General features: G+C 35.2%; 1 protein-coding gene across 1 annotated transcript in view; it reads right to left on the bottom strand.

The window, feature by feature from the left end:
- pth1r (parathyroid hormone 1 receptor) overlaps positions 1 to 18,285 on the bottom strand; it is a gene marked incomplete at its 5' end in the record, with an annotated part of 38,490 nt that extends 20,205 nt beyond the window's left edge. Inside the window, 2 exons of the mRNA XM_016508253.1 lie at positions 3,100 to 3,210; positions 18,177 to 18,285. Coding sequence (XP_016363739.1) covers positions 3,100 to 3,210; positions 18,177 to 18,285 — 220 coding nt within the window. The remainder of the gene's footprint in view (positions 1 to 3,099; positions 3,211 to 18,176) is intronic.
- Positions 18,286 to 24,823: the final 6,538 nt, after the last annotated feature.

Below are 24,823 nucleotides of genomic sequence, written 5' to 3'. Positions count from 1 at the left end.
TCTTCTCTAAATTGGTCAATACAACTTCCATCAGTGGTTGGCTCATGAATATTAATTGAGTCATGGGCACGATGCTCTGTAACCTTCCTGGAGCGTCAAGTGACGTAATTAATATTGATAAGCTAAACGTATTTTTCTGATAATGCGAGAAAATGCTGCAATTATACTTTTCGCTGAAAGCAAAAAAGAATAAAAAAAAAAAAGAAAAGAAAAAAAAACAGCCACCACTGAGGACAGATTTGAATAAGATGTCCAATTAGTGTTTTCATGTGTAGGTCTCTAGTGTAATTAATGGATCTCTAAAGCTCTACTGCAAACACTGTTTAGCAAGCTTGTTGTTTGGAAAGCAAATTTGCAAATCATTCAAATTTGCTCAAAATCTGTTATTACCACTGTTAGAGAACTTCACCTATTGCAATACTAATAATAAAACATATAAGTGTAAACATAAGAAAATATACTTTTTTATGGGAAGTTATGTGTTAGGTGCTTTTTTGCATCAAAAAGTATGAGAGTTTGTCAGCCTTCTAGGATATTCGGTAACACTTTATTTAAGGACCAATACACATACAGCATATATTTTGAAAATATTTACATGTATATATTTATATTCATTTAATTTATATTATATATAAATACATATATATTATATAAACATAACATTTTTCTTAAATACAGAAATCATTTTCTTATATACATAATAAATATACACAGTACACACACATATATTATGTGAACAAAAACTTTTATTTTGGATGCGATTAATCGTTTGACAGCACTAATAAGGACCAATTCTTACTAACAACTAACTAGATGCTTATTAGCATGCATATTACTAGCATATTGGCTGTTTATTAGTACTTGTAAAGCACATATTAATGCCTTATTCTGCATGACCATATCTTAGATCCCTTAATCCGCCCCATACCTAAACTTAACAACTACTTTACTAACTGATAATAAGCAGCAAATTAAGAGTTTATTAGGTGTATTATGCTATAATGAGAACTGGTCCCTAAATTCTACCCATCTTTTATACTGAAATTATGAAATATCAAAATGATGAATAGGATCTTTTGTGAGTGTTGTAAACAAATGTTCAAATCAGATTCGGACTCATTCTTCAGATTTTGGAAATTACTCTTTGAAACAAAGGAAATAGGAAATAGGTTCTCAGGAAATAAATGAGTGAATGAATGAACTTACAAACAGCTCTATTGTTTCTTTCCCGATAGCTGTCTAATTGCATAACATCCATTATATGTAATGTGTTCCTTCAAACACTAGCTATGTTTCCATCCACCTATTTTTATGTGCGTTTTGGATTATCACATAAAAAAACGCTGGATGGAAACGCCAAGATGCGCATAAATTCTAAAAATGCGCATAAAAATCGCATGCGCACAATTGAGTAGGATAAACTTTTTATCCGATAAGAAAAAATGTGCATAAATTACGACGGAATACATTTACCGAATAAATTCCACCATGCGCATTGAAAAAGTCATGTGACTTTGCGCTATGAGACGGGATAACTTGACTAACCATCGGACCGATCTCGTTCACAGCATCTATATGTTGTTTTGGTCGTTCTGAAATGCCTGAGTAAAGTCTGTCATCAAAGTATTTCTGTATAATTACTGACTTACATGACTGCGTTCCCAAACAGCAGGCATCCACCTCTAAAAGCAATGACCGCATTTATTGTGTTACGTCTGCTCTCTCTGAAGCGCAAGTAATTTATTACATTTGAAAATTATCATATTCAGTGCACTCTAAAAAATGCTGGGTTAAATATAACCCAGCGCTGGGTTATATTTAACCCAGCATTTTTTAGAGTGTGGCTTCTCCTAATTTTCTTAGATATATTTAGTGCCAGTTTATCAGGAAGTGACGATTTTGTTCTCTTTGACTCGTTGGATGGAAACGGTGCTTTATTCGCAAATGTTTTATGCGATATAACAGTTTTGCGCACAAGTTAAATTCGCATCTTTGGATGGAAACATAGCTACTGCTGTAGAATAGCACCACCCTACTCAGTTACAATTTGTAAAGCTACAGTAGCACTGTTTGTATCTACCCAGGCTCATTGGAAATATGTGCCTCTACCTACATTTCTGCAAAACTCAAAAACGTACCTATATGTACGAATTGTTGTAGTTTCCAGTTGAAATGAACACTGGAAGCAGTAAAACTCCAACAACTTTTATTTCTTTTCACACAAGAATTTCGAATAAGAAAGCCTAATTTTCGCACAATTCCTTGCACAATATTATGTTATGACTTCAAAACAATTTTAACATGCTGTGAGCTTTGAAAATTGATAGTTTTGAAAGTTAGCATCACATATACAGCTTCATATATATGCGTTTTCTAATGCAGTATGTTTCCTCTGTAGCTCACGTGATACAGCGTGGCACTTGTGAGGTCAAGCGCTTCGAACCCTGTTAAATGACGGTTCGACAAAACAGTTAAAATGTGCATATAAGGAATTAAAATGGCAGGGTTGCATCAGCAGAATACATGCCTGTACCAATGCAATAAATATGTGGCCACGGTCACGTATTGAATGCGCGTTTTAGCGCCACCCACTGGACATTTAAATTTGAATCTGCTGCAAAACATGCAGTAAGGTATGTAGCATCTGTGTTGCAGAAATGTCGCCTCAAGCACGTATTTCCAATGAACCTGGGTTGGTTTGTATTGTTTTCTCCCATGGATTATTTGCTCATGGTTACATGTCACTTTGGCATCTGCTAAATGAATAAATGTAAATGTAATGAAGTTAGGAACAGCACTGCTAGTTCTCAGTTCACTGTCCAGGTCCACAATACATCTGCTTTATGAAAACACACCCTGTTTTTGTTATGAATACAAGTCAAGCATGTAAAAATGTGTGGAAATATTCCAAAATGTTTGTCTGAAAGACGAGACAAGAATTTGGAGCGCCAACAATGATGAACTGAGGAGAAAAGCACAGATTTTGGAGGTGGCAGCTTCCAAATATGTGCATGCTGGAGGTTGTCCATTATTGTCAAGGGAGCACCGTGTGCATTAGACACGTACCAGTTAGCGACAGGTCAGCGGCTGCAAGCTCACCTTTGTGGTTGAAGTCATATATGTACTCCGGGCAGGTAGTGGACACCATCCTTCCAGGCAGTCCCTCAGGCCAGCAAACGATGCCATCCCACTCCGGCATGCAGTAACCCTCTATAACACAAAGCAGGATTAACATTTAGATAGAGTGAATTCCACCACTCCAGAACCTGCACCACCCACCCACTCCAGCAAAACATGAATACCCTCCTCCACTAAGTGGCTTCTCTGGCACTTGGACACATTTAGCTGAGTGACAGTGCTACAATCTCTACTGGTCTATCTGCTCGATATACTCAGACAGAACAGAAAGTGTCAATCACTGTAACAATGCATAGCTTTCAAAGCACTGTTATCTTGTGTGCCTTTTACATGCATGTTTCTATTGTAGTTGAAAGCCAACATGAAATAGCATTCATAACTGATTTTAAGTAATCTGATGTGAAACAGGCTTCTAACACTTTCTTTGTCAACTTATTCTACTAACCCTAAACCTACCCTAAGTCTACTCTGAGAGTTAGTAGACATGTAGTTGCAAATTAATGAGAATTAGTTGACATGTAGTTGACATGTAGTTACAAAGTTACTTAGAGTTAATAGAATGTCTAAAGTGGACTATCGAAATAAAGTGTAACCAAAAAAATTCATTGAGAATTAACTGGATCATGAAAAGCAGTCCAGTACAAGAACAAACCCTGGGTTAAAAAGTATTGTTTTGTTTTTTTATTGGAAAGTTGATACAGTTATAACATTTTATGCTAAAAGTTCATAAGGACATATTTTTATGACATTTTTAATTGTGCACAAACACAAACAAAAAGGGTTTTGTGTTGACTTTAAAGACACAGCTTCAACAAAAGCCCATTTTGTGTAGTCTCAAATTTTATACTCTATTTCCACCTGGTATAAAGATGCATTTTCAATGATCCAATCACAAGTCAAGATGAACACTGTTTCCACCTTGCATTTCAAATGCATCTCTTGTGACCACTTCTGTTTGTATCCTTGAGACACTCCAGTTTAATTTAATCAGACCTGACATTATTTTTTCAAGTACGGAGAGTGTGGCAGACAAATACTATTGACTGAACAAACCCATGTTACATGGATCAAAAGTGCCACCTACTGTCAGAGAGTGAATTTGCATTTTTATTCATCCAGTCTGCTGATTTTGTTGCCGTCACTGTTATAAACCACAGTCCTAAACCACTGCCTGGATCGCCATTTCATTCTGTAACGTCTAAATGCAGTTTTGATTAATATGCTGTTTAATACTTTATGATCGTGTTATTTTACACATGCATATGCTTACATACAGTATGGGAAGGCTTGTGTCTGCTGCTTCTTCACTGTGTTTTGATCAAGAGACATTCATTACTCTTTCAGAAGATGCGTAATATCGCCTCCTACTCTACACCAGTGAAAACACGGAAAGTCAGAAAAAAAAGTTAAATACGCTTTCAACAGTGGACTAAACCAAAATGCTTTAGACCCCATTTACACCTGTATTTAGCATTGTCCAGCTGTGAAAGGATCAACAAAAAATGCATCTTTTTTTTACCAGGTATAAACAGAGCATTGAAGGCATTCAAGAGTGAAATGTCTCGCACACAACCGTGACCTCTCTAGTATTCTTATTTTTCTTCAAAAGTCAAAAGTTCTCAAGTCCTACAGTATACTTATACATATATGATTTTACATTATACATACAGTACTATGGATGTGCCTGAAGCCGAATACCTTATTTGGAAATCCACAGAAAAAAAAATCCACAGAAAATGAATAATGCATAAGGCTTGTGTCTGCTGCTTCTTCACTGTGTTTTGATCAAGAGACATTCATTACTCTTTCAGAAGATGCGTAATATCGCCTCCTACTCTACACCAGTGAAAACACGGAAAGTCAGAAAAAAAAGTTAAATACGCTTTCAACAGTGGACTAAACCAAAATGCTTTAGACCCCATTTACACCTGTATTTAGCATTGTCCAGCTGTGAAAGGATCAACAAAAAATGCATCTTTTTTTTACCAGGTATAAACAGAGCATTGAAGGCATTCAAGAGTGAAATGTCTCGCACACAACCGTGACCTCTCTAGTATTCTTATTTTTCTTCAAAAGTCAAAAGTTCTCAAGTCCTACAGTATACTTATACATATATGATTTTACATTATACATACAGTACTATGGATGTGCCTGAAGCCGAATACCTTATTTGGAAATCCACAGAAAAAAAAATCCACAGAAAATGAATAATGCATTCTACAGAGCCCCTAAACGGACATTGTTAGGTTTGCTGCGGTAGTTACACTGTGTTCGGCCATGCTGTGGCCAAATTACATCATCAAAATGTGGACTCAGAGGAAGACTGTGAGGATTTAGGGTGTCGTTTTGGACAGACCCACAGAGTAGGCATACGCATGATCACAAATTTAAAAGCGAAAGTGAAAAGTGAGCATGCATTCAAAAATGATTTCAATACTCTCCATATTGATAGAGGCTCCCTGATGCCCGCAAATTATATACAGTACAATTACCCAACTATATAATTGCGAGAGAATGCAAAAGCATGAAATATATTTTTTCCTCCCATCTCCCATTTTCCGTGCCTTTCCAAATAAGGTATTGAGCTTCGGGTTCATCCCTATACAGTACATCTGCTTATAATTAGATATGTAATAATATTGTTGACCATATCCCAACTTTAACTACTATACAAAGTCAGACTGTCTATGCATTTTGAGATCAAGTTCAGAGCGAGTCTATCAGTGCATTGAGTTCTGCACCTATTATATTCAATGATGCTAACTACAATGCTTAGTGAATTTCTTATTTACACTGTTTGTACTCTGTTAGTTATGATGAAAGCATTTGTGAGAGTGCAAAAAATTAAGAGATCTGTTGAGTCTGTTGAGATCATTGCATTCAACAGACATGACTGTGATCGGCTACAATGCTCAGCACTGCAACCTTTTATGGGAGTAGATCTAAATATATTATTATAATCAACACTTTTCATTCTTAGTTAATCTTGGCAGGTGTAAAAGTTTTCAAAAGAGCTCCAGGTATAATACTTTGTTTAGATGCGAAGATGCCGGCTAATCATAGCAGTGGGTCTTTACATTGAAGTTTTAAAAGAGATCCATCCATTTAAACAGTGTTCAAATCTGAGAACTAAAATCAGGGTAGAAAATGCCATTTATTTCTATGATGGCAGTTTTTGATGTACAGTGCAAGCATTATAAGTGCTCCCCAAGAAACATTATAAAAATGCAGCTCATGAACCTTTTAAATATCTTGTTTCACTCAGAAATATGACAAATTAAAAGTAAAAGAAAAAGCCTACAGTTCTATGTGGGACAACTAATACAAGCTAATAATACTAAACTTTGAGTTAGCACTGTAAAGTTAATGACAGATTGTGCATGATTACATATAAAGTCTTTAGCCTTATTTTAACACCCCTTGAAATGATTTATTTCTGTACTTTATGTAATTATAATTTTGGTGGATTGCACTTTAGTGTGACAATGACTTCTATTACACATGTGACACCATTTTTAAAATTTCAGCATATACAGCAAAATCTCTTTCAATTGCTTAAACAACTACAACACATTGCAAATATTTATCGCAACTTTTTTCTTTGTTTCATGACATACTATAACTTGCTGTAACACCAAAAGCACAAAGCAGATTCTATTCCTGCACTAGTAACAATGGTTCATGTCATTCAACTCTCTGAAAATGAAATAGTGTAGGAACAAAAGAATGAAGCTAAGATTTAGACCACCTACATTATTTCAAATTCTGTTAGTGTGAAAAATGGCCACTTTTGATTAAAAAAAGTCTAAAGATCTGGAAATACATTAATGACAATATACAGTATCTCAAAGTTTTGAATGAGTCTGAATAAGGGTCTCAATGATTGAAGCTAACACATTTATATGCACTTCTAAATGCTTTTCGATATTAGCTGTTCTTTTGTGATCATGTCATTCAACTCTCTGAAAATGAAATAGTGTAGGAACAAAAGAATGAAGCTAAGATTTAGACCACCTACATTATTTCAAATTCTGTTAGTGTGAAAAATGGCCACTTTTGATTAAAAAAAGTCTAAAGATCTGGAAATACATTAATGACAATATACAGTATCTCAAAGTTTTGAATGAGTCTGAATAAGGGTCTCAATGATTGAAGCGAACACATTTATATGCACTTCTAAATGCTTTTCGATATTAGCTGTTCTTTTGTGCGCAGGCAGAAAAATGGTCAGGGTTCTGTCCTGGCAGTCCTGTCCTTATTGACTTTATGTGTCAGTGTTTGTTTTATGTATGAGCACATGGCTTTGTGTTGCCCATGTGCTCCTCTTGTCTGGCCTCCTTGTTTCCCTTTACCATGCCCATTTGTTCAGTACTTATCTAGTCCTCATTTGGTTAATTTTCACCTGTTCCTTGTGTGATTTCCTTCCTATACATTATTTTCCTGATTGTTTAGTGCCACACATTTTGTGTTGCATCCTTTGTGTCCCTTGCCGTACTCTTTTGCTTTTTAGTTGTCTTGCCTTGTCCAGTTATTGTGAAACAATATCTGTTTGTGTTCTAGCCATCAACTCAGTTAGGCCAGTGGATTCTGCCAGCTTGTTTATCCCAGCCTTTGGACTGTCCCACCAGGCTCTGACCCCTGGATTTGCCTGTATGGATTGGCTGCTTATTTACGACCCCTGTCTGTCATCGACAAGTCCTGCTTCAGTCCCTAAAGTTTCCTCACCACCTGACTTTCAACCGCTCTGCCTGCCTGATTATCGACCTGTCTGATGTCAACAGTTCGCTGTCTGGACTTATCACCTGGTTTCGATTCTCATTTGGCTCTCACTCTCTTACAGTTATTTCTTTTAGGACAACTTTCCAAATAGTTCAGCATAGTAATGGGTATGACAATATTAATGCATTTGATCTAGGCAGAATAGATTTGTTATGCATGCTACTGCTGCAGTTGATTATTGCTGTTGCAGAGCAAGTTTTGAGACTTGCTACTGCCAATACATCCACAGACATGCTCATGTGAGCATGTAATACATTAAATAACCAGTAGCTCATCTAGACAGGCGGAGCTGGGGGAGGTGGAGGGGTTCTAATACAGAAAACACAGAATCAAACCATTGAACTGTTCAGTAGCAATCTCACTGCTTGCAGATGCAACTACGGGTATAAACGGGCAGAAAATATCCAATAAAATGTCTGGATACTTTCCGAAAGTTTCCAAATTTTTCCTAAAGTTTCTACAAATTCCTGGCAATTTTCCAGAAATGTACTAGAAATCTTCCCCTTTGCAACCCTAGATGCAACAGACACCAATCAGCTCTTGCCATGTATTAAATTATGTGATAGCTATCAGATTAAATGTAAAAGACTTAACAGTCTGTGCAATCTAGAGTTTCATAACTGTTCTAGATAATACAAGGACTTGCTACAGGCAATACATACACAGACACATTTTTATGAGCATTTAATACATACTGCTGCTGCACAGATAACTTACATGAAATCATCCTTAGCACATCTAGTCAGGTGGAGCTGGGGGAGGTGGAGGGATTCTGATGCAGAAAACATCGAATCAAAACATTTAATTGCTGAGCAGGAAGCTCATTGGCTGCAGATGCAACAAAACCCAATCAGCTAGTGCCATGTAGTAAATGATTTTACAGTTATCAGATAGCATGTAAAGCACCTATCAGCCTGCTCCATCTGGAGTTGGGGGAGGAGGAAGGTTCCTGAAAGTGTGCTGCAAGACTTGCTTATAGCAAACACCAAACCAAACAATTTAACTGTTGTGCATCAGGCTCACTGGCTACAGATGCAACAGAGACCAATTAGCTTGTGCCATGTAGTAAATGACAGCTAGTAGGTTCTAGAGAATGTAAAGGATCACCCTATCACCCTGCACTATCTAGAGTTTAATGACAGAACTACATAGTTCTATCATGACAGCAGTGATGGATGTAAAAATTTTAATGTATCTGGTTGTGGAGGAATAGATCTGCTATTCACGCTGGTGATATTATTGTAAGTACAGAGACTTGCCAATACATACACAAACAAGCTGCTGGTGCTCAAACAGCATACATGAAATGACCCCCCAACAAAGCAGGAAATAAAATAAAATGAAAAATACAAGCCAATATACATACATGCTGCTCTGAATATATAAAACAAGCTGCTGCATTAATAGACATGCATATATCCCCACACATGGCATGGCAGTAAACAGGACAGGACAGGATAATATAGCCCTCCAAAACAAGCAGATCTACTGCCAAGACATATGTACAGCCACTGCTCCGACAAGCATTGAGAACGGCGTAAACGCTAGCTATGTGTGATTCACAGTATGGTTTAATGCTACACTCTTTGAAAAAAAAAAAAAAAAGTAAAAATCAGTTTTTGGGTGAACTATCCCTTTAAGGACCTTACAGCCTGCGCCATCTAGAGTTTCATGACAGAACTAGATATTTATACTAAGTAAAGTTGAGAATTATCTCACTCTTGGGTCCTCTCTCCCCACAGAAATGCCTTTTTGTTTTTTTCCACATTTTCTTGGCAATGCTAGTATTTCTGGCTTTGCTTTCAGTCGCTGTTATTGAAACCAGCTGCCCCCAACTTGCCACAAATAACTAGTTAAGGATAAATCTCGTCGTATGGCTTTACTGCAGATTCATTATTTTCCTATGCCTGTAATTAAAGACTTTCAGAGGGAAAATCAAAGCATATGATGGAGCACATTTCATATGCCTGGAGACCAGCTTGTCAATATTTCGCGAATGTAATTAAAGGAGAGTTTCAGACAACTAGGCCTGTTTTGCAGGACGCTTGTCCTGGAGGGAGTGTGCCGTGTGTGTTTCACATTGCCAAAATAACAATAGCCAAATGTCAAAGTTTTTGTCTTATATATAGAGCATTAAGCCGCAGACCGCCTCCAATAGCCCAGTGGTTTCAGATATAACTCCATACAGAAACATCACATATATAATTTCCCAAAATCCAAGGTTACGAGGAAGCTATCATCGTATCTGATGAGGCTGTGGCTATTGATGATGTCATTTGGGGTTTCTGAATACAATTTGTCTTCTCGCCCCCTTCTCGCATGAGATTCGGGCCTGGCCCGAATTGTGCCGGCGTTTTGATATATGAAAGCTTTTATAGCAATCTGGTGGTGTTATTTTACACCCAACCGCAAAGTTTGAGCGTCAGGCTATTTTCACACACAGGCCAGAGAGTCTCAGGGCTTGTGTAAGCCACATCCCTGCACTGTGCGACCCAGGCTGAAACCTCAGTGTCTCTCTTAATAAGAACCTTGTTCATGCCCCGCCATGGAGACTTGGTCTTAACTGAAGCACAAACGTGCAATAATAACAAATAAGAGCTGTGCAGTGCAGCGAGCTCTGAGTCCAGGCCTTGACTTGAGGTTGGGCTCTGCCACCTCCAGCCTGAACTAGAATAGATAAACCGACTCAGCTAACTATTTGCTGAGCAAACAATCTCAGATACGCACAACGATGCGATGGTCTAATAATAGTTGGCTCGAAGGTTAGTGAAGAATGCCACATGAATTGCACATAAAACATCAAGGGTGGTCTCACAAAGACATGGTCAGGGGCGAGGCAGAGCCATTGCTGAATCAATCCTCGTGTCGAGTGATGTAGCGGGCAGCCGTTTCCTTTTGATGACGAATTCTTGAAAATAGACTTGTTTTTACTTCTACTCCTGTAGGAAATCTCTTTAATGTGCTATGACATGCATTTATTGTAGCTACTTGTGCCAGAAACGTCTTTGGCAATTCCTCACAAAAGCAAGAGAACACTGAGCATTGCTGCGATGGCGGTGACAGTGACGAGTGCTTAGTGCATCATTTGAGAAAAAATGGGAAGGGAAATTCAATTTGTCTGTTCTCCGTGCTAAATGCTGTTACAATCCCAGATGCTACAATAATTTATAACACTGTTGAGATGATAAAACTCACACAATGATATGACCTGCTTTAAAAGACCTTAGTAACACTTTAGTATAGGGACCAATTCTCACTATTAACTAGTTGCTTACTATCATGCCTATTATTAATATATTGGCTGTTTATTATTACTTATAAAGCACATACACATATTCTGCATGACCATATACTACATCCCTAATCCTACCCAATAACTAAATGTAACAACTACGTGGGTGAACAACGCGCGTACACTCTGCTTATTACACACACAGGGACGCGCAGCAGCGCACAAACATGCCAAATATTAAAAATTAAAGGATTACAATGTAAAAGATTATTATTGTGTAGGCTACATAAATATAAAAATGCCTACATGTCATAATGGATAGTCATTGCATGTATCAGAATTAAGATACCTATTTGCTCACGCACGAGCAGCTCCGTTTCCTCTCTGAAGAAGCGTTCAGTCTTTGCTCTTGCAAATTCTGCCATGTAAATAGCGAATCCGCCATGGCGCGAGCGCAACTGGCTCTTAAAGGGAATGGGAGATGAGACTATGATTGGTTTATTGCATTTTATGCCCAAAACACGCCCATGACTCATTAAGAGAATAGGAACAACCCTTTTAGACTATGCACCGTGTGCGGCATTAAACTAATCATTAAACTAGCAAAAGTGGATTCGGACACGCCCTAAGTGCACCTGCGCCTTGTGCTTTAGACTATGCGCTTAGATCGTTAAAATAGGGCCCACATTCTTTATTTAATATTTGCAATTAATTAAAAAAAACCATACTTTTGCTATCCAGTTTTAGGTTTTTCACTCAACCTCAACAAAACAAGTGTAATATAATTCTCTGGACTCGCTAGGTCAATATTTATCAAAATGTTGAACTCTATTATTTGGATGGCTCTAACAGGGTCTTTTAAAATAAATATGGGTGTGACCAAGTTTACCCAGATGCCTAGAATTCTTAAATTGTTAAATAATGCATAGTATCTTTTTAAACATCATAAAGCATCTTAACTCTGACAATTGCTGCTTGCTACTTCTTTCTTTCATTTTTTAAAATAAATTAATCGATCCAGATACAAAAAAGCGAAAAGTGTGACATAATTGACGCAAATACGAAATGCATTGCAACCATTAGCAGTCACATCTGGTCTCAGCACTCCAGAAACATCAAAAAGACATCATGCACGCTCTGTCTCAGAGGTTACATGCTTAGCCTAATTTCAATAGACGTTCTATGATCAGAAAGACGTGTGCACCCTTCCAAAAGGGGTCAGAAAACAGCCACCAGAAAGAGCGCAGAGTCATCAGGTAAACCGGTCAGATCTGACTCACCCACCCAACACAGGGCCGAGAGCAAAGACCAGATCACAGGAAATCTCACCCAAGATCCCGCACAAATAACATCACTTCACATTATTGGGATGCTTGGAACAGATTTGATAAAACATAATTTTCCTTTTTTTCATGATGATTTTTGAATGTATTTGTAGTATTCTGAAGATGGCCATGGTGACAATAACAACAACAACAATAACCATTTACTATTTAAAACTGAACTTTATAAATACATAAATTACATAAAAATATTGTCTATTTTCTTTTCTTTTTCATTCACAGTTATTCATTCATTCATTCATTCATTCATTCATTCATCCATTCTTAACTTCTCTTCTGCTTCCTTCTTTTGTATTCTCTAACTGAATCTTCAATGTCATAAGAAATTTGTGTATTCTATATCTATATCTATATACATTATATATTGTTAACTGTACATATATATAGAATATCTCACATGTATTGAAAGGACGCAGAACATCTTTGCACTATATATTCTATGTGTCTTCATAGGTTTATTTTTGAATTTGGTGTGTTTCCTTTTTTCCTTTTGTTGTCTTTCTTCTGTCATGTTTTATCTTTTTGTTTTAATATTTATATATATATATCATGATTTAAAATTTGATATATGTTATTACTTTACTGCATGAAACTTACAGGAATGTGGATTTGAACAATGGATCTGAACGCAGTTATTGAACATCCTAAACAAACAAAGCTGTCCATCTTGGCAGTGACACGAAAGAGATGTCGAGAGGCATTAGGTGTGACAGAGCTCAGACGAGCTAACATTGACTGCGTCTGAATGAGACTTCATTTGAGTGCCAGATCTCTGCTCAACATCAGCGTCCAGCTGCATTCAGACCTGTGGCTGCTAATAGGAGATATAGGAGCATCTACTGTGTCATAAAGCCCTCATCATAACCCTCTGCTGCTGGATTAACTCAAGACTAAGTTCTGTTGAGAACAACTCAGCACTGAGCTGGACTGCCGTTACTGCATAAACACAGTCGTGGCCAAATCAATCTTCACTTCCATTTCTTTTTCATTGAAATAAACCAGCTACTAATATATGTGCGAATTTAAACCAGGTTCTCACATTTCTGACTAATGGATTTCCATGATTGTCGAATCAGCCGTGAATACTGGGTAAGCAGCAGTGTTGAGTGCAATGCATTCCAGTAATTTAATTACTTTTCCCTTGAAAACGTAAAGTAAGGTATTACTTTTTATTATTCTGTAATTTAATCAGTTACTTCTGATGTAATTGCATTAAATACTATACAATTTGTATATAAAACAATAATGGATTTAACATCAAAATGTAATCAAAATCTAATGTTAATGTTTGTTTTTAAGTAACTTTCGCCCATTAAATATTCTGGGCTGCGTTTCTCAAAAGCATCGTAAGCTTAAGTACACCGTAGACTCATTGAAACCAATGGAGCTACGATCAACTTAAGCTTACGATGCTTTTGGGAAACGCAGCCCTGGTCGTTCAATGAAGTATTTATGCAATTTATATTATTTATTTGAAAAAATTAAAAGAGCAGTTTCATGTCAATCCTTCTATTGTCAAAGTTGATATGGGATTTAGAACGTAACTGGTAATAAGTAATGCAATACTTTTTAGAGAATGTAATTAGTAGAGTAATCGAATTACACTGTTGAACATAATTAATAACTAGTAATTATTACTTTTTTGAGTAACTTAAGAGTTTGAGACACAAGGAGTTTGAGAGAAAGAGATTACACACAAAAATAAGCAATATCCAGCTGATGATGAAATGTTTTACCAAAATGTTCCGTAACACTTTATTCTAAGGACCGATTCTCATTATTAACAAGTTGTTTATTAACATATTGGCTGTTTATTAGTACTTATAAAGCACATATTAATGCTTTATTTTGCATGACCATATTCCAGATCCCTTAATCCTACACCATACCTAAGCTTAACATCTACCTTAATAACTATTAATAAGCAGCACATTTATATTGATGCAAATGTTGCAGTTAGATAATAGTGAGAATTGGACCTTTAAAAAAAAGTGTTGACCAAATGTTTTATAGAAATGATTTTTGAATAACTTTTTAAAATCAATTTTGGTAACACTTTGCAATAAGGTCTCATTTGTAATTATTAGCAACTCTCTTAACTATCATTAACTGACAATGAACAATATATGTTTACAGCATTTATTAATCTTCGTTAATGTTAGTTATTAAAAATGCTCATGTTCATGTCAGTTCTCTGTGCATTAACTAACGTTAACAGATACAAATTTTGATCTTAAAAATGTATTAATAAATGCTGATTTTAACATTAACTAAGAATAATAAATGCTGTAGGTTTTATTAATGTTAACTACTGCAGTTAAATAATGTTAAGAAATGAAACTGTAAACAGTAAACATGATTCATTAGTAAATTAGTAATTCGTTTATTTTTATTTGTAATTTTTTTCATTATTATTTAATATAAATGTCTCTTCAAGCTGATATGCGATGGGAAAAAGAAAGTCCTGCAGTCTGCAGCATGTCCTCATACCATCTGCTCACAATCATTTAATCTGTCTAGAACAAACCCAAAAGCCTAAAAATAAAATAATGGCTAGCAAAATACATTACTACTTCTGAAAAAATTGAAATCATAAGCATATGTTAAACCATTTTATATAAATATGAAAAACGTGAAACGCAGAAGGCGATACTCTAATTAGAATTTGAAATCCTTAAACACGCATAATTATTTTAAGCACAGGATGTCTTGCAAATGTCTTGGAAAAGTACTCTTTCTGTGTGACTAATGTGCTGCAGCTTATGTCATGTTTCATTACGGCTTGAATCGAAAACTCAACATATTCCCATTGTGTGAGAACCGACTATTGAGAGTCTGACATCCAGATTCCTCAGCATTCACTCCAGTTCGGACATAAACATGTTTCATGCTGCGAGACAGAAGTGACTTAACACAAGTAAAATAAGCCTGTGATGAGAAGAAAATAATACAGCAGTCTGGCTAAGACAATAGGTTATTTAAAATGCGTTTGAGACGGGGCACCGGGGAATGAAGTGACCACAGTGAAAGGAAACTGAGGTTACCATAAAAATGAAAGCCTTTCACACACTCTATTCCCAGATCTCTATTTAGCGTGGCAAATCACCCAAAAGGGATTACACACAACTGCGCTATGCTATTTTCCAGGGAAACTTGTGGCTACATTTAGCAGCTCTTTTCTGATGTTGCAATGCCAACATATCTTTCAGACACCACGACATTAGGTCATTAAGCAAGGATAAGACACAGAAAACTTTGATTCAATTATTTGTTTATATCATCACTATTAACACTTTATTATCATTTTCATTTATAAATCATTAACAAACATTGTATAATATATTTGTAGATGTTCACTAAAGAACTTATTGAACATTACATAAAGACGCAAGAATATAAATGCTCTTAACTAATCATGCTCGACTCAAATTTTTGTACAGTAGTACAAAAGTACAATTCCTGTAAAGGTATTAAATAATGAAAGTTTACCACATCACATATGTCAGCATAAACAGTGTTTAAAATTGAGAAGATTTTGACAACAAAAGGTGCATTAGATGATATATAAATCATTTTAATAAGTTTCAACAACCGGTTTAATGGCATTTTAAAGTGTGCAAATGCACATTAATAAATAAGCTGTTAATTAATGTATAACATCTGTTATGATCATAAATTGAATGTTTTATAACATTTTAAGCATTTTAATTTACATGAACTAATGATCTGTTATTCATTATGTTCACTGAGTTCTTTAGTAAACCTTTACAAGCATATTATTTCACAGTTGTAGCTAATTAAATATATATTAACTGATCTGTTAAGAATTAAATATTGTTTCTTAATGATTTATTTGATTAAAACCATTTCTATTTTTAAAAGGGCATAATCATTTATTAATTAAACGTTTAATAAAAATGTTAATTTACATGAACTAATGATTCGTTAATCATTATGTAATGTTCAGTTAGTTCGTTAGTAAACATTTACAAGCACAATAACTCATATTTGTAGTTATTTGAATATAAACTAATGATCTATTGAACATTATGTTTATTAATGGCTTATTAATGGAAGTTATTATAAAGCTCTACCTCAGCATAACTCAATGTTCACAGAAGTCTCACAATGGCTTTTTTCATGTCATAAAATGTTTTAGCAAAAGATAAATATTGTAAAATAAATTTTGTTAGATAAATAGTTTATTATTATATTTTGTAATATTACCACTAAATAAGCTATTTGACTTTGTAGGGAAGTGAACAAGAAGGAAAGAAACATGAAATTGCACAAAGCAAAGCACTTATTTTTTAAAGATAAATTCCCTTTAATGCACATCACGTCATTTAACAGTCAGTTTTTGCTAAGGAACTTCCTAGGAAGACTTGAGGGCGACATATTCCCAGTAAACATGTTATTGTTCTTTCAGTACAATGACAATAAATATATTGAATTGAAACTGAAATTGTTTTGCCAGGTTTTGATACGGAATGTTTTCTGAGATGGGGAGCATTTTTCCTGTGTGTGTGTTTTTAAAGGGTCATGAAACCCCAGACTACTTTTTCTGAGATTTTAGCAGAGGTGTTTGTGTTGCACATCATAGAAGACAATGTTAGCATCGGATAATTATAACTGTTGGAGAAAACTGGTTCATTTTAAGCTTTTTTTGCGCTATTTTCATCTTCCGGGTTTAAAATCTACATCGTGTTGACGTCACAATGTGACGTGGCAATGGACTATAGTACATCGATGACGCGTCGGTGTCTATTAAATTATTCATGAGACTGCGTGTTCTTACCCTATGAGAAGACGCTTTGCTTAATTATGATATTTTTAATTATTAGACTGTGAGATCGCATACATTAACTGAGAGAAACGTTCTTGGATCGAAGAAGAGTGTTTGTTTTTGTTTTGTAATAAGAGTTCGGCACAAACGCGATTCATTCACTTGGTGAGCATAACCGTTTTTACAGCTCTGTGAAACAACCCGTCAAAAGGCTTATATAAACACCACAGAATAAGCCTAAAAAGTTCTCAGAGGTGCAACAGCGCATTCATATATATGCAGAGTGCAAATGGCTGTGCATTTATTTGTGTTTTTAACTCGGAGCGAAATGAAACTGTCTGAACGCGAACCTGTGATTGTTGTCTGTCTCCCCTCTTCCCGCTTCGCTCCGCAGCACACCACGCCCACTTTTTTAACATTTTTAAAAACTGTGGTGAGAACTAACCAGTGCTGAAACGGGGGGTTTCATGAGCTTTTAAAGCAGGACGCTGACAGACAGCTGCCTATCTTGGTAAACATCTTAAATAACGACGTGTCAGGGCAGTGTAATAGAAACTAATTAATTCTGTTGGCTTTGGCTCTGTCTGATGAAGTGTTGCTCAGAGATCCAATTTAATCAATGCCAGTTCATTTTAGCATCATCCTGACTGCATGTGTTTCGACGTCGGAGGCCTGACCCCAGATCACGTCCCTACAGACACACATGTATCGACTGCTGCGTTTATCAAATATGTCAGTTCAGCAATGCTAAATTGACCTGAGAGTGAGTATAAATGAACTCTAGGTAGTGCTCAGTGACAGCAGATATCTATGTTTGCTGCCCTGGAGAGATTAGTAGTCTGTTACTCTCAATTTTGTTTATTTTTATTTTTTTAATAATAGGACATTTTTGACTTACCAGTGATTTTATGTTTCGATTTGATGGCTCGTTCGCATTTTCGTTTCGCGTTGAACAGAAGATAGATTTGTTCTTCTTTAGTGAGGACATCATCAGCATCAACCTGTACAGACACACAAAATATATAATTGAATATAATTCAGAGTTGATGGGTATAATTTACCCTTATGTGGGCATATTTGTTCATATTTACCTTAAAACACTCAATGTAATAATTCATTGACAAATGCTCTGAATAATTACAGTTTATGAACTATCAAAATAACTCATCCTTAATTCTAACTCATATTTTATGTGATATTATGTAAATTCATTTGAAATTATGTAGGTTAACTAGAATATTTGGTAACAATTTACTTAAAGCCACTATGAATAATGTATTTTAAAGGTGTTCATAATGTGTGATGTAATGAATTACATAATTTCATAAATAATTGTAACCAAAGTTAAAAGGCATTAGAATATTTTAAGGTTTGTTTGTCATGTCTTTTAATGCATCATACTTTCTAAAAGTGTCAAAATAAATAGATAAGTATTATAATGTATTATAACTGTGTATAATTCATGAACTCATAAAATTCATTATAAGATTGATAAAAATCAGGAATACATTGTTACAGGGATAATTTTTTTTCTTCCAAATTGTGTTAGCACTACACTGAAAAAAAGACAAAAAGAAACAGCAAGTAACTTTGAGTTAAATGTGACATTTTAAAGTAGAAAGACTGAAATATTATAATTTTTTAAAGTATACTTTCTGAATGTCTGATTGGAAAAACAATACCACCCTAGAGTCACGCTACATTCACAATCATTAGATTTCTTGCACATAATAAACAATATTAAAGCATTTTTTTTACTCATATTTCATTAAAGACAGACAGATGAGCTGGGGATATTTGTGGTTGCTTGATGAATAGCTGGGAAGTGTGTGTCACCATACTCTTTAAATGAATTATAATTTCAATAACTGTCTCACAAACTTCAGAATGATACGGAAAATTCAGTTTGGACCATGATGGATACAGCAGCCCCCCCAAACCGTATTTGGACACCTAAGCCAAACTTAAAAATGTATGAATGCCCTCACATTAGATAACAAAATATCACAGAAGAAAGATAGCACAAGCACATTTTTCGACAATTGATATACTGTTTATCAAAATAAAGATAAATGTATTGTGATACTTTGTGGCTGTAAAACGCTAGTGGAAAATGTCAATGTGATAAATTACTGTAAACCTGTTCTTACTCTGCTAGGACTTTTGAGTGAACTTGTGGGCAATTGACTACACACACTCACAAAAAAATCACAGTCACACAAGTTGATTAAAAGTAATTGCAATTAATTTTAAATGTATAATAAGTTAAAATTATTAGCATCTCCATGACTTTGTACAGGTTTGGAAAATGGATGGATGAATGGATTATTAAGTCTGTTTTAATACCAGATGCTTTCTGAGGCCACTCTATGCACTTATTTGTACACTGTAAAAAAAATTCCATTAAATTTATGGGAAAAAACCAGCAGCTGTGGTTGCCGGAATTTTACCGTATAAAATACGGTAGCAATGTTTTAGGTTTTACGGTTTTAACTTAAATTTACAGTTAAATATCGTAATTTCACTAACTGATATAATGTTAATATACCAACCTTTTGAAGTACTGAAATCTGTTTTGTACCTTTGTAATACACTGATAACCACCAAATGCAGGTGGTGATGAGAATGTCACATGATGAACCAAAGCCCATCACAAGCAGCTTTTAACCCCCTGGGGTCGACAGTTCCGGCGGCGGAACTTTTTGCAGATTTGAATGATGACAGCGAAAAGAACTAAAATGCTCCTTCATACTTGACCGTACATATAAGAGTAATACAGCATTTAAATCTGTAAAGGGTCTAGTTTTATTTGTGTACACTCACAATATCAACAAAACATTGTGCTTTTGCAAAATAAAGAAAATAAACAGGGTGTGCTTTTAGCCGTCTCATTCTCCGCGCATATCTGTTTGAAACACGTCACTAAAATGAACTGAAACTCAGCGAATATTTGACACACACATATACGCGCGTCCTTTCTTATCAGTGATGCAATTTATTTATCAGTTATGCATCTTCTGGTAATTGCTAACAACTGTTTCAGCTGATTACAGTGTTATTAAACTTTAGATATTCAAATGTTTGTAAGCAACTGAAAAAAGCACAAATGTCAGGGCATGTCAAAACTTTTCCAGGCCCCAAAACACCCTCGGACCCCAGAGGGTTAAATAATAACATATATAGAAGGTGCACAGTTTACACAAACACTAAACACCATCATGGTAACCCACATGAAACAGAAATAATGCAATAAACATTCATTTAACAACATTAGGTGTAACACACAACCCTAATATACAAAACTGATAAGAAAAAACTAAGAGGAAACATAGTTATTTCAACAAAAAAACATCAAATTTGAAATGTAACGCAGGGAATTCTGGGAATGTCAATTTACGGTTATTCACTGTAAATTATACTGTCTTTTTCACTTCCAAAAACAGTATACTACCGTAAAATTACATGTAATGTCCAATACAGTTTTTCACATTCATAGTAAGGGAACTTACCGTTAACCATTTAACAGGTTTTTACTGTAGCATTTTTACAGTATTTTACCGTTAAATTCACGGTCATTTTTTACAGTGTATAGTGTACATTTTCTGAGAGATGTGAAAAGATATTTTGTTCCTCTAGTGATGAACAAATCCCACAGCAGTCTTATATCAGGGAGACAAACACAAAACCAACTCTAAGCTTTGAATAAATCCAGCTATTTTTATCGTTTTTAATATCAGTGCACAGTCCTGGCTAACAAAACTTTGCCAAGTAAACAAAAAGAACAATGCACAATATCTCTATAGTTTATGCACTTCATATCCCAGTTGGGTTTTGGAAACGGAAAGTGCTATAATATATTCTTATATCCACTCTGTCACAAAAGTGCAAAGTTTACTTTTAAAAACGTATTAAAGATATGGTGATTATTAGAATTATATTAGATCCTTTACTGAGTGCCTAGACAAGAGCTAAATAAGATTTACAGTGGTGTTTCAGCTGAGTAGCAGACATGATTCATCCGCACTGAGATGTGATGACTTGAATTTGGCTTATTTTCTCTAAAATGTCTTCTACTGTTACAGTATGGCAGAAATTACATAATTTCTACACAAGAACAAAAGTTTTTCAGTGGGAAACCTGGAATTATCAAAGATACCCCAGTTGGTGGAAAGTAACTCGATGGAAGTTATTGATTTTTGATTTTCAGTTCTGCACTGCAGTAATATTTAGATGTTGACCATCAGAGCTTATAGTAAACTATTGCTACGCTAATGACTCCACACAGTTTTCTTTATGTTAGATATCATGTTAGGTAGAGTTTATTCAGTCATGCTAATCCACTGGAACAACAGAAACAAGCGTTCATTGTTAATATGTTTAGTTTTTTCAGCTTCTGTATTTTATTTCCTTCTTTAATGCATGATGTGTCACAATAACTGCCAACTTGGAAATATGAGTATACCAAGTGCACTTAAAGGCAGCCTGTCTGTACCACTAAAACAGCCAAAAAATTAAAACAGATTTGCTTGAGGGTGGAGTTTTGTTTCACAGATTTTAGTTTGGATCCCCTAGACACAGACACATGGATTTTGTTCGATCGGTAAAAGTCATTTTCAAGAAAAGCTAAAAATTCATATTTTGTAAACTTATGGACTGATTAACATAGCCCCACATGTGACGTGTAGAAAAATATATGTATCGTGGCCACAAATTAAGAATTGATTCCCTCAAAATCATGGCAACATTGTATATATTTGTTTTAATTAACTCAAAACAAGGGAACAAATGAGTAAAACATGGTTACAATTGACTTAAACGATTAAGCAAATTATAAGTCATGGGAATTTTTAATTTGTAGCCAAAAACTGTGAAATTAATTAATTAAATTAAAACTTAGAAGCACTATTCATTTTATACCTACAATAATCGTGGATCTTAATGATCAAATGCAATATTATGGTAATGCTTTTATAGATGTTAAAATGGATTGTGAATACAGCTTCCAAAGATAAAAAATAATATTGGTAACACTTTAGATTAGGGAACACATATTCACTATAAACTAGGAGGAGCTTTTTTCCTCAAACTCCTAATCTGCTGTTTATTGATAATACTTTATTATATTGATACTCATGCAAAATAAGATATGCATGACATAATGTGTGGTTTATAAGCAATAATAAACAGCCAATATGCTAGTAATATGCATGTTAATATGCAACTTGTTAATAGTAGGACTAGCAGTCAATTAAAATTTTTAATCAAATTAATGACATGGTACGGCGATTAATTAAATCTAATGAATCGCAAACTAAATTTGGCTGTGAAAATACCCACAAAAGATTATTTAAAACTATTAGGCCCGGTTTCATAGACAGGGCTTAGCCTAAACCAGGATTAGGCCATAGTTCAATTAGGACATTTAAGTAATTTTTATAAACATTGCTTAGAAAAAAAGCATTACTGGTGTGCATCTTAAGACAAAACAAAGGCACTGACATGTTTTAAGATCAGTCAGTGCAAGTTTCTTTAATTTGAAACAGCTCAGATTTACATTTTAGTCTAGGACTAGGCTTAAGCCTTGTCTGTGAAACTTTGGGTTAGTGTGTTAAATGAGAAAGTATCAAGTAAACATTACAAATAGTAACTTTAGAAATAAATATTTGATTTGATTCAACATAAAATTTATTACACATAAATGTTTAGGCTACAACGGCCTAACATAAACAATGGAACATAAAAGATAATTTAAGAAATATATTCTCAGTATTTTTTGCAATGCAACGAAAGTCACTGGTAACCAAAACAGCTTTGTTACCAAGTCTTCAAAATACCTTCTTTAATGTTGCGCAAAAGAAAGTAAGTCGCGTTAACGCATTAAACTGACAGCCCTAGTTAATAGTGAACAGTGTTCTCTAATCTGAAGTGTTACCAATATTATTTTTGTCTTTTTAAAGCTGCATTCAAAATCCATTTGGCTCAAATACGTGAGGGGGCCCGTCTGTTTGAACGGGAATGACGCCTCTGAACATTTCCAATCAAGATCTGAGCTGAGAGACTTCACCACAGCCATAACTAGACGATCTCTTTTCTTGAACAAGCCACGATGATGGGAGAACAGCCTATTTAAAATCATCATCATTTACCCAAACCAAAAGAATGTGCTATTTATAGATGACAAATGGCCACATCAGGCCCTTAGAGATTATAGTATGTTGCTTGCAAAGCTTGTTAATAATGTCAGTGTCACCGCTTATAAGATCAAATGAATATTTCTTATATTGACACTGAGAAAATGAACCCTGCATTTGACTGTCAACATTGATTACGTCCAGCTGAGCTCCAGTTACTGTTTAGATTGCAGTACATTGATTTCCTTTTGAGGGAAGGTGTCAGTGCCTGCACTGCCTTGATAGACCTGCATGGCTGGAGTTTCTTTCTTTGTTTTCACTGGTTCTGTTTAACATAGCATTCTACACAGTACATGTGAAGTGTGCACAGTATACAAATTTTCTGCATGCACAGAATGAATGGATAACTTACTCAGTTTGCTGTAATGTGCAATTAGCAGAGCATACTATGCTGGGCACTGTATCCCACAATGCAATGTGCTCTACCTGACAATCCATTTCCAGCAAGGAGGTCAATATAATATCCAGACCCACCTACAATAATAGTGCAGGTAGTATTAATACAATATCCAGATGCAGGTATGCATTAAAACCGTTTAATGCACAGGTAGTTCCAAGTCAGTTTAATCACCATTCCATATTAATGCTCTGCTTTAATTGATGCACACAAACACACACACACACACACACACATATCACTCGCACACACACACACACACACACACACAGAGAGAGAGAGGGAGAGAGAGAGGTCGGAGATTGCAGATTGCGCTGCCCACACACATAAACTTGTTGTCAACGCTTCTCCGCGATTTTTATTAATAAAATAGCCTAGATACTAGATCGCTATATTATATTCCTCAACAGCGAGGTGGTAAAATCACTGTTTTTGAAGTAATTAATTGTTTGTAGAGAGACGCGCAGACGCAGGTAAAGCACACACAACTGTCATCTCTCTCTCTCTATCTCTTTCTCTCGATCGATAATTAATTGAAATAAATGCTATAATTCATTCAAATAAATGTGATCTTACTGCACTATTTAAATGTGATCTTACAGCACTATTTCATCTCTGTGTCTGATTTGAAGCGGGCAGAATGCTAGAGCTAACGAACCGTAACTGAGGAAAATAACTGTTATTTTTACCCATTCAGTCAAATATTGCACTGCAAAGAGCAATACTACTTTTAACTTGTCTATAACTTGGCCTCCACGTCGTGCATTTAAAATCCTTTAATGCACGGCAAACTGTTGATTATCCCTTACATATACATATATATATATATATACAGTACATACATATATATATATGAAATAATAGTAAAACTACACACACACACACACACACACACACATATATATTATATCATTAATAGTATATTTTATAAATATATTAAATATGAAATAAAATATA

Source organism: Sinocyclocheilus rhinocerous, unplaced genomic scaffold, assembly GCF_001515625.1.
Source record: "Sinocyclocheilus rhinocerous isolate Xijiao unplaced genomic scaffold, SAMN03320098_v1.1 scaffold173, whole genome shotgun sequence".
NCBI classification, from domain to species: Eukaryota; Metazoa; Chordata; class Actinopteri; order Cypriniformes; family Cyprinidae; genus Sinocyclocheilus; species Sinocyclocheilus rhinocerous.
Note: the sequence above shows the minus strand (reverse complement) of the source record. Positions and strands in the feature narration are given on the sequence as shown.